The sequence below is a fragment of the Epinephelus lanceolatus genome, chromosome 6 (genome assembly GCF_041903045.1).
Source record: "Epinephelus lanceolatus isolate andai-2023 chromosome 6, ASM4190304v1, whole genome shotgun sequence".
NCBI classification, from domain to species: Eukaryota; Metazoa; Chordata; class Actinopteri; order Perciformes; family Serranidae; genus Epinephelus; species Epinephelus lanceolatus.
The window spans coordinates 27,367,187-27,378,872 of NC_135739.1; the positions used below are offsets into that span (position 1 = coordinate 27,367,187).

Sequence of the window (11,686 nt, forward strand, 5' to 3'; positions counted from 1 at the left end):
TGGAAAAGCTTGTTGTCTTTCAGTAATTTTCTCATAGGCCTACTATAAGAATAATTTATAATGTAATTACTTTAATTTATACATCATTATCAATTATTACGTTTTAAAATAATTTTAAATATTTTATTATTGGCATGTCCACATGTCATTCGGTACACAGTTAGTTAGATTTCGTTATTTATTGATTATTTTCAATTTAATACACACTATTATTTGTTTATTACGTCACATTTGAGACCCCGTTTGGTCTGACGTCATCACGTCACGTCTCACGCATCCCGCAGCGAGGCGGACAGGTTTCATTTGTGTCTGGGAGACGGAGCCGTCAGCTGTGGAGGGTACTGACTGTCTCTCTCCGGTCCTGGTTCAAAGTAAAGACCTAAAAACGGCAACGGAGCCTCAGCGACAGGACGGGAGATGGATAACAGTAAACGGACTGTGGTCGTTACAGGTTTGTCTCCGTCTTAGAGCCATTGTTGTCGTCTCTGTGGGCACACTGAACATCACAGTGAAGTGGGGGAAAAGTTGTGGACATGACAGCCGCTAACGTTAATGGCGTCAGGCTGTTAGTGTTTCACTCCGCGGCAGTTACTGACAGTTTAAGGACAGGTTTTGCTTACAGCTGTATTAATAACAACGTATCAGCGGTGTTCAGCTATTTTAGGTGTAGTTATATATAAGTAGTGCTTCTGACAAGCTATGTGACATCTATTTGCCGTTATTTCCTGTCGTATTAAAATGGCCACATCAATCAATATAAGGTAACGTTAAACATGTCGGCTAATGCTAACATCATTCAGTAAGAATTTAATGTTTGTTAATTCTCTATAGAGCTTACAATGATAAAAATGTGGCCCCAATACATAGATTGAATAATACAATCACAGTTAACTCAAACATTATTTATGATTATTATTATTGTTATTATTATAATGATATCAAAGCTATAATGTAGTTATTAACTTTCACTTCAGTATGTTCCAGGAACAATAAACTACAGACAGACAACCATGAATGAGGAATCTATGAGATAAGATAAGATACACATTTACTGATCCCACAATTGAGAAATTCCAGCTCAAGTTATTGTTGATATTAACCATGTATTACCTTAATTTTTGTAGGACTCATATGGAGTATCTTAGGGAGGGATTTTGTAGCAAGAGTGAATCATCTTCAGCTTTTCTGACAAAGCAAAAGTGCCTGAGTGCTTCTTCCTCATGGCTTTGTATTGTGAGTTTCACAACAGTTGGACCTGCTCTCTGCATCAGGCCTCTGTCCAGACATGGTGTCATTATAGAGCTGATAGTTAGAAGTAAGTAACATCACTACAAGTAATCAACAGTATTCCAGTATTGATATTTCACTGTATTAGTTTCTGTATGGAAGCTCATCCAATTTGTTTTTAGATCTAATAACATTGCTTTGCATTACAAAGTCTGGTCTACAACTCTTATTTCCATCTGTGTCCAATCTATCTTTGAAGCTGCTCCGCATGTTTCATTTTAGGAAACACACAGTCCTACTATTTATTAAATCAGAAGAAATCCCAAGCAATGATTGCAGTGGCATGAATATATCAGTAAATATTGATATATTATTAATGGTTATTTTTCCCAAAACAAGACTAATTTTAAGTTCACTTCGTGCCACTTAAATCTAACATTTTATAAGAGCACGGGCTACAGTCTGAGTCTGTGGAGGAAAACAGAAGCAGTGACTTTTCAGACACAAAGGGGTGCAGAAGCTCGCAGTCCCAGCTGATACAAGACGTGTAGATTGCCTGGGAACAGCATCTTCACAATAGCCGGCCGGCTGGCAGCTGCCGGCCCCTCGCTCTGCTCCTTTTCAGCAGCCTGTCAGACAGACTGATCCCCCCCCCCTCCACCCATCCCCCAGGGACTCACTGACCCTTGCAAGGGTGGTGGAAGGGGATCAGCTCATAGATCTCTACATAAACAAGCCTGAGTGAATATACATAGGCTGCTGCTGTGATTTCACAGGTCATATGGAGTGGTGTGCGAAGGGACTTTTAGTGATAGTGATTGATTTTAATTTGGTAATTCATGGAAAGCAGCATGCTGCAGCACTATAGACATTTATAATGTTATTTTGAAGTGTTAATTTTATCTGAAAATCTAGTATCTTGGAAGGTTTATGTCTGTATACTGTTAACAGTTTATATTGTATTCAGCAAAGTAATCACAATACATTTTTTGATAGCATCTAGCAGGCATATGATAAAATATTTTTAGTGATCCCTATTCAAGCCCTAGCAACAACAACACAGTTGGTATAGTAAGCTTACGTATGATAGCTCATAGCCTTTTTGGAGGTTACACTACATTCATATTTCTGCAAAACTAAATGTATTTGCATTTGTTTTGGTTTGTTATCACCAAAAATGTTCACTGTTCATTTTGGAAGGACAAACAGAACATAGTTGCTCTTCATTTCTGTTTGTGAAGGTGCAAATTTTAGTCATTTTGAGAAGAATCCAAACAGGTTCGTTAACATTAAATAAATATACGTGTTTTGCAGGTTTTGGGCCATTTGGAGAGCACACAGTCAACGCCAGCTGGGTAGCAGTACAGGTGTGTTTTACCCTTCTATCGCTGTTTTGATGCACATATTTATTTCTTTTTTCTATGGTGTTAAAATAAATCAAACAGAAATCAGTACGGCAGGTTCTTGGATTAAAACGAGACTGTTAAGATTCAAAAACATCACCATTGATCACATCGTAGATATGGCATACAACTGGATAAATCTCATTATGTTTGTAGCCAAAATTTGACAGTCTGCATAAAGTATGACTTTTTCAAAATGAATAACGAACGTGTAGCCTGATTAGTGGTGGTTACATGATGCTCTGATAGTTACCGGCCGGCTTCACGGCATGCAGCAGTGTCATGGAGGCTCTCTGTGTCCTGCTGGGGAAACTGCATGTGGGGGATGAGGTTGGTTGTCAGTGTGTCTAGACGGACTTGATAAGGATATTAAAGGCAAACAAAAGGCCGCTTTGTGGCGGGGTCACAGACGTGGTCAAACAAGCCTCTTTTCAATACAAGTGGGGGTCAGTGTCCAGGGCTATTTGTCCTGCAGGGAGACAGGGGGAGGTGTCAGCCCACTGGCTGTGAACTGACACAGATTTATCTTACTTAAAACATGTATGATTGCATCTTTTATTTCTTGATTTGTTTTATACTATATATGAAGACTGTTGAGTGTCGCAATTCAATTTTTTTTGGTTGTCATAATCCACATTTTTCAATTTAAGCGCAAGGTAAAATTATTTGAAAAGGACAGGGCAAGTTAGAGACATATGTCTTCTAAGAAAGAGCAAAACAGGGCTGAAATATACCTGCTTAGTTTAGCAGGTAACTAAAATTCCACAGAAATATTGGGTCGTACATCATCACCATTGGTTCAGAAATAGTTTTTGTTTGTTTGTTTGTTTGTTTTTTAAACAAGAAATCTGACTTGTGCATAATGAAAAACAAGTACTACAAAAGTCAAGAATCATTAATCTAAAATAGGAATTTACAAAAAAAACAACAGAAAAAATATATTTTGTGTCTGTTTTTTTAAAATGAAAACAGCTGTACAATGTCAAAAAACAGAGAGGATGAATATGTAAAATATGGACTAAGAAATGCGCGAATGCTCGTGATATCAAGAGTACATACAAAATCCAAGGATTTGCATCAATCAAACCGGTCAAGTTCGAAGTGTAGGCCATATGATAATGTATGTATGTGTAGTGTCCATGAGGCAATAGCACCCTTATAAGCTGACTCCGGCAAAATTTAAGGACATATTTTAAGGAAAAATTAGCAGCAGTTTTAAAGTGCAAGTACGTGTTTCAGTTTTTATGCTTTTCATTGTCCCGACAGGAATTGAAGAAGCTTGGACTGGGCAGTGAAGTGGACTTGCATGTATCCGAAGTTCCTGTAGAGTACCAGACAGTCCAGAGTTTGGTTCCTTCATTATGGAAGAAGTATCGTCCACTGGTAAGAGGAGAACGTGGTGTGACCTCTCCGCATTATTCCAATTTTAAAGGTGCAATACAGAAACTCGTGTCTGCCTCAGTTTCAGCTTAGGTCTGATTTTACTGCCACAGGTCTCAGGTCTTGTGTAAAGGCATATTTAAGTTATAACTGGATCTGCGAGGCCCTGAGAACAATCAGATAATAATGAATGTGCGCAACACACTCTGAGCTGAATTAAATTACATGCAATTATCAAATTACTGGCTTGAGCGTAGCTCTGACGCAAGCTCTCTATGAGGCCGTTTGAAATGTGAAAATTGATACTTAGGTTTCATATCAGCTCTGGTTTCGTAGTTCTTGGGTTCAGATCTGTGTTTTGTGTCAAATATAAGAGTGTTTCTGCTCGTTTTAGACACCTCAGGTTCAAACAAGCAGAGAAGTAAAAAAAAAAGTTGCCACAGACATATTGTGATTAATTTATGTTTGGGACAGGGATATTTTCTTAATCCTGACTTGTGCTGAATTTCTTCCTTTGTTTGCCAGTTGGTCGTTCATGTTGGAGTCTCAGGTATGGCTACCACTGTCACGTTGGAGAAGTGTGGCAGAAATCATGGCTATAAGGGCCTGGACAACAGCAGCTTCTGTCCTGATTCACAGTGTTGCATTGTGGGAGGCCCGGACTGTATCAACTCAGTTATTGACATGGAATCAGTCTGTAAGAGAGTGAGTGCCTCGGGGCTGGGAGTAGCTGTCTCTGTCTCCAAAGATGCTGGAAGGTAATTATTTACTCTTATTTGTTACAGAATCAGCCATTTGTTCTGCCACTCACCTCCTGGCCACGTGCTCTGGCTCCACAAATTGACATCACTTTGTTAAATGCAGAAATCAGCCACACACAATGTTAACTGTCTGCAATATGGGATGTTCTAGTTTGACAGATAGCTCAAGTGAAACTGTGCAACAAAGTGCGTAGTAAAAGTAGGATGCACTATTGCTTAACAATAATTCAGATCTGTTCAATCTGTGCAAATCAAGTAGAACAGAGGAGTAAAAGTAGCAAATTACTATATAAAGTCAGTCATCCAACATATTAAATAACACAGAGTGGGACTGGGATGATCATTTTTGAAGCTGCAGTTGTGATGCTGTTGAACTGTATTGCATAATACAGATAGGTTCAATTCAATAAATATTTATCGTCCCTTGAGGGCAATTCTGTGACAGCTCAATAAACAACAACAAAAAATACACGGGTAAAATGTTTAGGCCACAACATGAATACTATCAACTACAAGTGATAGCAAACGTCAAGTTTGCAAAGCACAATGAATAAAAAAGTGCAAGCAGCAGAATATACAAAGTGCAACAAAAAGGTGGACTGTAGTTTGTGGTTAATGGCAGCATTCGCTTTAAAGATGAAGGAGCCTTAAGCTCTGTAAATCCAGAGCGTAGGGACATTATACCTCCGCCCAGAGGGCAGCAGGTGGAACCCTGATACACATGGGGTGGGGTGAGTAGGCCAGAGCGCAGAAACTGAGCTGGGACATCCCCCTAATCTTAGAGCAGGTGTTAACCAGTCTCTGTAGCTTCGTTGTACTCAACAAAAATGTATTCCTGTTATTGAGTTTACCCTCCTTGATATAGATGAGTTGGAAAAAATGTTAGAAAAATCGGTAAGTAAAACAGAATATAGTTTAACAGCTACACAAACTGCATCCAAAAAGGACACACAGTTTCTGAGTTCCAAACACACACAAACAAAAACTAAACATTACAACCTTCATGAAGGTAGAATTTATTACAGGACTGTTGTATGAGAAGACTGCATTAGCTTTAGCCATGTGCTAAATGTTTTGTTTCTCACTGACTGACAATTATGCAGATATAATATTTGTAGTAAGATAGAATCAGCCATGCTTAGACATTAGTCAGGCTGTAGTGACAACATCAACAGTGGTAGGTTTATCTAAACTGATTGTTTGTTTGAAAATTGTGTTATTAAAGGGTAAATTTACTATTTTTAAACCAAGTCCCCATTTTCCCATGTTTTTTTTTTTTGTCAAAGTGACAGTTAGGAATAACAATTTTTGTAGTTGGTCGAGGATTGAGCAAGTGCTGCAGATGGGTTTTTTTTAAACCAGAAACAGCCCTGAAATAGCTATCGCCAAAACCACCAGACTCCATTTAAATAAACAGTAATTTTACCATCACAAAACACACTTATTCAGAGTTGACAGTCACAAAATAAAACTCACAAAACCTGTCTTGGTTCATCTTTCCACTGTTCCAACAACCAAATCTGGTTTGGCTAAAATAAACCCTCAAACCCCCCAGTTAGATATGAAAATATGTTGGATTCATACACACTAAAATTATTTTACTTAAATGGAGTCTATAACAAAAAGGTCTTCATCCATAGGGATCCTCTCCATAATGTTGTCAGACATGTAAAATAATAATCTGAGCCTGTCAGTGACAAAACAAGCACTTACAGTGAATGTACATTGACGGTAAACACATGCTCTGAGTGGTTACTTTGCAGCCTGCTTTGCCATCATGCTCAATACTGAACCTGAATTTTAAAAATGTAGTGTTTCCATTTGTCACTTAGACACAAAAACACGTGAAAATTGGGTCCAGGTTGAAAAATACTTAACACACCCCTTAAGTATACCAGCTGATGTTGTGATCTGGTTGATGAGGGCGTATTGAATACCTGTTTGTGCGGCTAATCTACGGTGTAGGTATGCATGCAGAGACTTACAGTTACTTATAATAATGCCATAAAGATGTTATTGGTTGTAATCATATTTCGGGCAGGTGTAGGGAACCTCAGAAATAAATGTTATGTATGTGCGCAGTGGAAAACTTGGAGAACACGGTATGTGTAAGTGAAGTGTGTTAATAAATGAACCAGTAGAGCACTTAAATCCAGTATTATTATAGTCTTAATGTGTCTTTTCATTGCCGTGCTCTCCTCCCTGACAGGTATCTGTGTGATTTCACCTACTACACGTCTCTGTACCTGAGCCACGGTCGCTCTGCCTTCGTTCATGTGCCTCCCCTCGGAAAGCCTTACAGCGGGGAGGACCTGGGACGTGCGCTGCAGGCCATCATCCAGGAGATGCTGGAGCTTCTGGACCAGGCCGAAGAGAAGATCCACTGCCAGCAGCACCACTTCCACTAAGTGACCTCCAGATGCCAACCAGCCTCCCCACCCCTCACCACACAAAAGAAATTGCACTTAACCACAAGTAGCCAAACTTCTTCTTATCTTTTTTTTTAATTGTTGTCTTTACTTGGACAAAATGAAAACTTCAGTGTAGCGTTTGTTTCTCTTATGTTTTTGCTTCAAGTTTATTTAGGCCTCATTTAGTCATTTTAATGTCTCCCAGTAGTGAGAATATAAAATGGGAGTCTCAAGTCAACCCTCAGTCATGTTGTAATGCAAGTTTTTGTCCCACTGCGAACATAAACATGAAACATTCTGACTTTGGGGTTAAAAATATGTGAAAAAAGTCACAGCAGATGTGCAGAAGTTCTGTAACCTCGAATGTGACCTCTATGAATGCACCTTATAGGGTTAGGGGTATTGAAATGGTTATAGAGGTCACATTTGGGGGAACAGTTGATTGTACTCTACAGTATTTGACTTTCAAAATGCTTCATCCTCACATTTTAATTTCACTCATTATGTGTCAGTTGTTGTCTCTCTAAATGTACATGATACATGGTTTAAATAGAAATGTGTAGCAGTAAACTGTGTTGCTAATTTCAGTCTCTTACGGATAGCTTTTCCCAGCTGCTCTAAAGCCTAGCTGTGCTGTTTCACACTTGATGTTGAATTGTTTCTCGAGTCCTTTTTTCTTTATAAGAAGTTGTAATTTTGCCTTCTTTTACAAAGGTTATTTAAATCAGGGAACGGGTTGGTTCCAGCTCATCTTCCCCCAGTTTATTGGCCCAATTCTGACAGAAACCCCCACCCCAAATCCACCCCACTGAGATCTGGCCCCCAGGATGTGCAATGTTATTTTACAGATCTCAAGTTCAGTCTTTTAGGTTTATCATAATTGTATTATGGCTGCAAAGTTACTTGACAAAATATTGTAATTATCACTACAACTGTTTTCAGATTGACTTAAACAAAGTTTCCTCTTTAACTTGTGACATTATGGTTCATAACATTCTTTTTTCTTTTTATATAATAAGTTATTATTCATCTTAAACTGTGCATAAACATGCAGTTTGTTTCTCACAGCAGCATTTCAAGACCAAAATCCGACATTTTCCTCTCTGAGCAGCCCTAATTGTTATTTCTCGATGAAAGCTTTCTGTTGTTCCCTTCATTGAATCAGATATAGCTGCTTATTTTACCTGACGATTTGATTTGATGGAGTCGGACTCTCGGTTGAGTCAGAGTTGGGCCTGGAATTTTATTTCTGTAGCACTTTGTTTTTTTGTTTGTTTTACATTTTTACTTAATCTGGAATACAGACAGCGACAACAGTGATTATGATTATGCATGTGAGGTATGCTTTATAGGTGATTTTTGCTTTATTTCCCTGAGCATTGGTTTGCTCTGACCCTTAAACAAACTGTGATGGTGCATCTCCCGAGTGAAAATGTTTAAATGTTCTGTTTGTTTTTGTGTCTTTTTGAATGGTCACTAAACCCCGCTTCAGTTTGATGTATTTTAGTAGAGATGTATAGCATTGAATGGTCTGCATTCTGCTTCAGCACCATGTGTATCCCCAGATAAAACAGCCTGTGGGAAACAAAGCTATAGTTGAACTGCCGTAGCTAGTCTTAGGAAACTAACACTATGCTTTGCGTTGCAGCAGAAATGTTCTCATGGGCTGTCATTTAGTTTTTAATTAAATTTTTTGAGCAGTTGAGCAAGTTGGTGCCAGTGTGTTTAAGCTGATTGGCATTATTTTTAGCAGTGTGTGTCTTTTTAATTACCACTCAGCACCATGGTTTGTACCACAGAGTAGCATCCTAGAGCACTGAGCTAAACAGAACTGAACCTATTCTCGGACCTAAATTTTTATCTTTTACATATTGGTTGTTTGGTTTAAAAATCTCTTCTGACAGACAGGTTTTAGTTCTGAGTTTGTAGGTGCTGATATTTCACCGTGTGGCTTTGTGAGTGCTGAGAAGTTAAAGGGATGTGGAGTAGACGCCCCTAAATGTTCGCTCACAAAAGTGAAGAGCCTCAAGTTTACATACGAGGTGACCTCTGACCCCGACTCTTTCCTGTGCCTTGCTGTTGTTTATGTGTGTTATGAAAAGGCCTTAAAATACCCAGCGGGTCAATTCAAAGATATATTACTGATGCTGTCCAGTCAGATGTGTGGCTACCTCAAAAATACTTTTGTATCTCGGTGTGTGCTCTGTTGTACAATAACATTACGGCTCTGTGATTTATTGTGAGTTTAGGGAGAATCCTCTGAAAGGTGTCTTCTTCTGCTTCTGACATTAACAAAGCACTGTTACAATACGTAATCTTGGCTTTGTAAAAAAAGAAAGGCTTTGAAATAAAGAGAAGTAACAAGTAACATCTTTGTGTCTGTTTTTCCAGTACGTATTAGTTATGCCTATTAAAAGCATGTCATTGACTTATTATTGTGTTCATATAAAGCTGGTTGGAAGAAAAGGCCTGTCAAAGATCATAGATGTGAAAATGAAGTACCACTGTGTTGCAAATAGTTGACCTGCACTCTTGGTTTGACTTGAGCAATTTTGCATCACCAAAGATTAAAAAAAAGGCATTGCCTGTTGATTAACAATATGTGGTTTAGCACTTAGTATGCAAATAAATAATCCAGTATCATATAGGTGAAAGATGTCAGCTCCCAGTTTCAAATTTTAAAACTTTTTAACAACAGGCTTCTTTACACTTCAGCATTCTATACAAGCAAAGCAGTTTTTACATAGCTCACATAGTACTTTGATCATTGTACAAAGTTTTCAGCTGCCGTAATATCTATCCAGGTTAAAGACAAGTACGGTGAAGTGTTCAAGTGTGGTAAAATGTACCTGAGATTCAAACTTGCAAGGAGAAAGAAAGGAAATGAGATGCCAATAATAATATGATTACAAACATATCTGTTTGACTACATGTACACTCATGAGTAAAAAGAGAAAAAAAAGGAGAAAAAAATGTAAATAAATAGAGTAAACTTAGAAAAACAGAAGTGGGAAGGGAATAGACAAACTCATTACAGGACTCCACCTCTGTATACATCTTGGTCTTTGCAGCCTTGATGCATATGTGATTCCATCTCCTACAGTTCTCATATTTTGTAATCCAGATGTTGTACATTGGAGATTCAGGATTCAAATATCTAATTGTGATACGTTTAATCGCAGCCCCCAAGAGGATCTGTAATAGGTAGACTTTCCCTCAAACCCTTAAGGGATTGCTCCGAGGAGAATCACCCGTGAATCTCTGGGAATGTTTTGATGGAACACTGCTCCCTGGGTGGTTTACACTCTTTTCAACACTTATTTTGCCAACTGAGATTTGTTACAGTGTTAGCAATTAACACTCAGAATTGGGAGATTTTAGCATGAACGCTATTTTAAAGTTAAATGTATGCATTTTGTGAGATTACTAGAGTAATAAATAATGGCTGGATCAACCTGCCGCAGGGTCCAGGGGTAAAGGCAACATTTTTTCTTGGTTGATTATCAGCCTTGTGATGAATACATATTGACATCATGGTTCGATTAACTTCAGTGTGGGTATCTCCCAGTGCTGGAAGTAATACTCAGATCTTCTACTCAAGTAAAAGTAGCAATACCGCTGTGTAGAAATACAAGTAAAAGTCCTGCATTCAATGAGGGGCCCATTTCAGAATAATATATAACTGTGTTGTAATGATGCAGTAAAGGTCCAGTGTGTATGTGTGTATAATGTTCAACTATGTTTTCATTAGCTGATGGCAAAATTCTTTCCTCCTTACCGTGAAGTAGTGAAAAACAGATGAAGATGAATCACCTGAAATTAGGAATTGCTGTGTGTTTGTTTCCTTAGAGTAAGCAGTTTATATATACAGTTCATATGTAGCATGTCCTCTTCCACTGAGTCCACAGTGTTGTTTCTACAGTAGACCACTGTGGAAAAATCAAACACTGTAAACTTAAATGTAGTGGTGAAAAAATAGGCTACAATGTTTGCCTCCAAAATGTAGTGGAGTAGAATTATAAAGGAACATAACATAAAAATACTCATGTAAAGTACATCAAAATTGTACTTAGTAGGCTAGAGTAAAATGTTCTTCATTTTGATATTATTCTCCTGAGACCCTGCGTCTTCATATGAGGACTCACATTTTGGGTTTTACTGCACCTTATGCTTCATTCTGCTTAACTTAGACCAGTTGTCCTTGTTCATGGATGCTCTTATGTGTCATCTAGTGCACAAGAGCATGATACACTTATAGATGGAAAACAAGCCGTCTATGCCAAGTCAGTCTGCAGCCGATCCTGACACAAAAGTGGACAAGGTCCAGAATCTGATCACGTTATATTTGAAACCTGTTTATTTATGATTAATAACGTTTGTAGTTTGATATGGCAACAAATTTGACCCATTTTAGCAAAGTAACAAGCTAAGACGTTGTTAATTTGGAAGTACTCGTTTGAAGACATTGGGACTTTATTATCATCACGTTAAAGGACATAGGGAC

General features: G+C 38.2%; 1 protein-coding gene across 1 annotated transcript; it reads left to right on the plus strand.

Annotated features, from left to right (window-relative positions):
* Positions 1 to 293: 293 nt before the first annotated feature.
* Positions 294 to 9,550, plus strand: LOC117254397 (pyroglutamyl-peptidase 1-like). Its single transcript, XM_033622694.2, has 5 exons — positions 294 to 451; positions 2,542 to 2,594; positions 3,897 to 4,013; positions 4,536 to 4,768; positions 6,981 to 9,550. The coding sequence occupies exons 1-5, from the start codon at positions 418 to 420 to the stop codon at positions 7,177 to 7,179; spliced, it is 636 nt and encodes a 211-aa protein (XP_033478585.1). The 5' UTR covers positions 294 to 417; the 3' UTR covers positions 7,180 to 9,550.
* Positions 9,551 to 11,686: the final 2,136 nt, after the last annotated feature.

What these genes read in the sequence shown, in the direction of transcription:
- LOC117254397 (XM_033622694.2), top strand. Translation starts at nt 418, where the DNA reads ATGGATAACAGTAAACGGACTGTGGTCGTTACAG. An exon ending in ACGGACTGTGGTCGTTACAG is followed by an intron (nt 452 to 2,541) that starts GTTTGTCTCCGT and finishes CGTGTTTTGCAG; the next exon opens with GTTTTGGGCCATTTGGAGAG. An exon ending in CCAGCTGGGTAGCAGTACAG is followed by an intron (nt 2,595 to 3,896) that starts GTGTGTTTTACC and finishes TTGTCCCGACAG; the next exon opens with GAATTGAAGAAGCTTGGACT.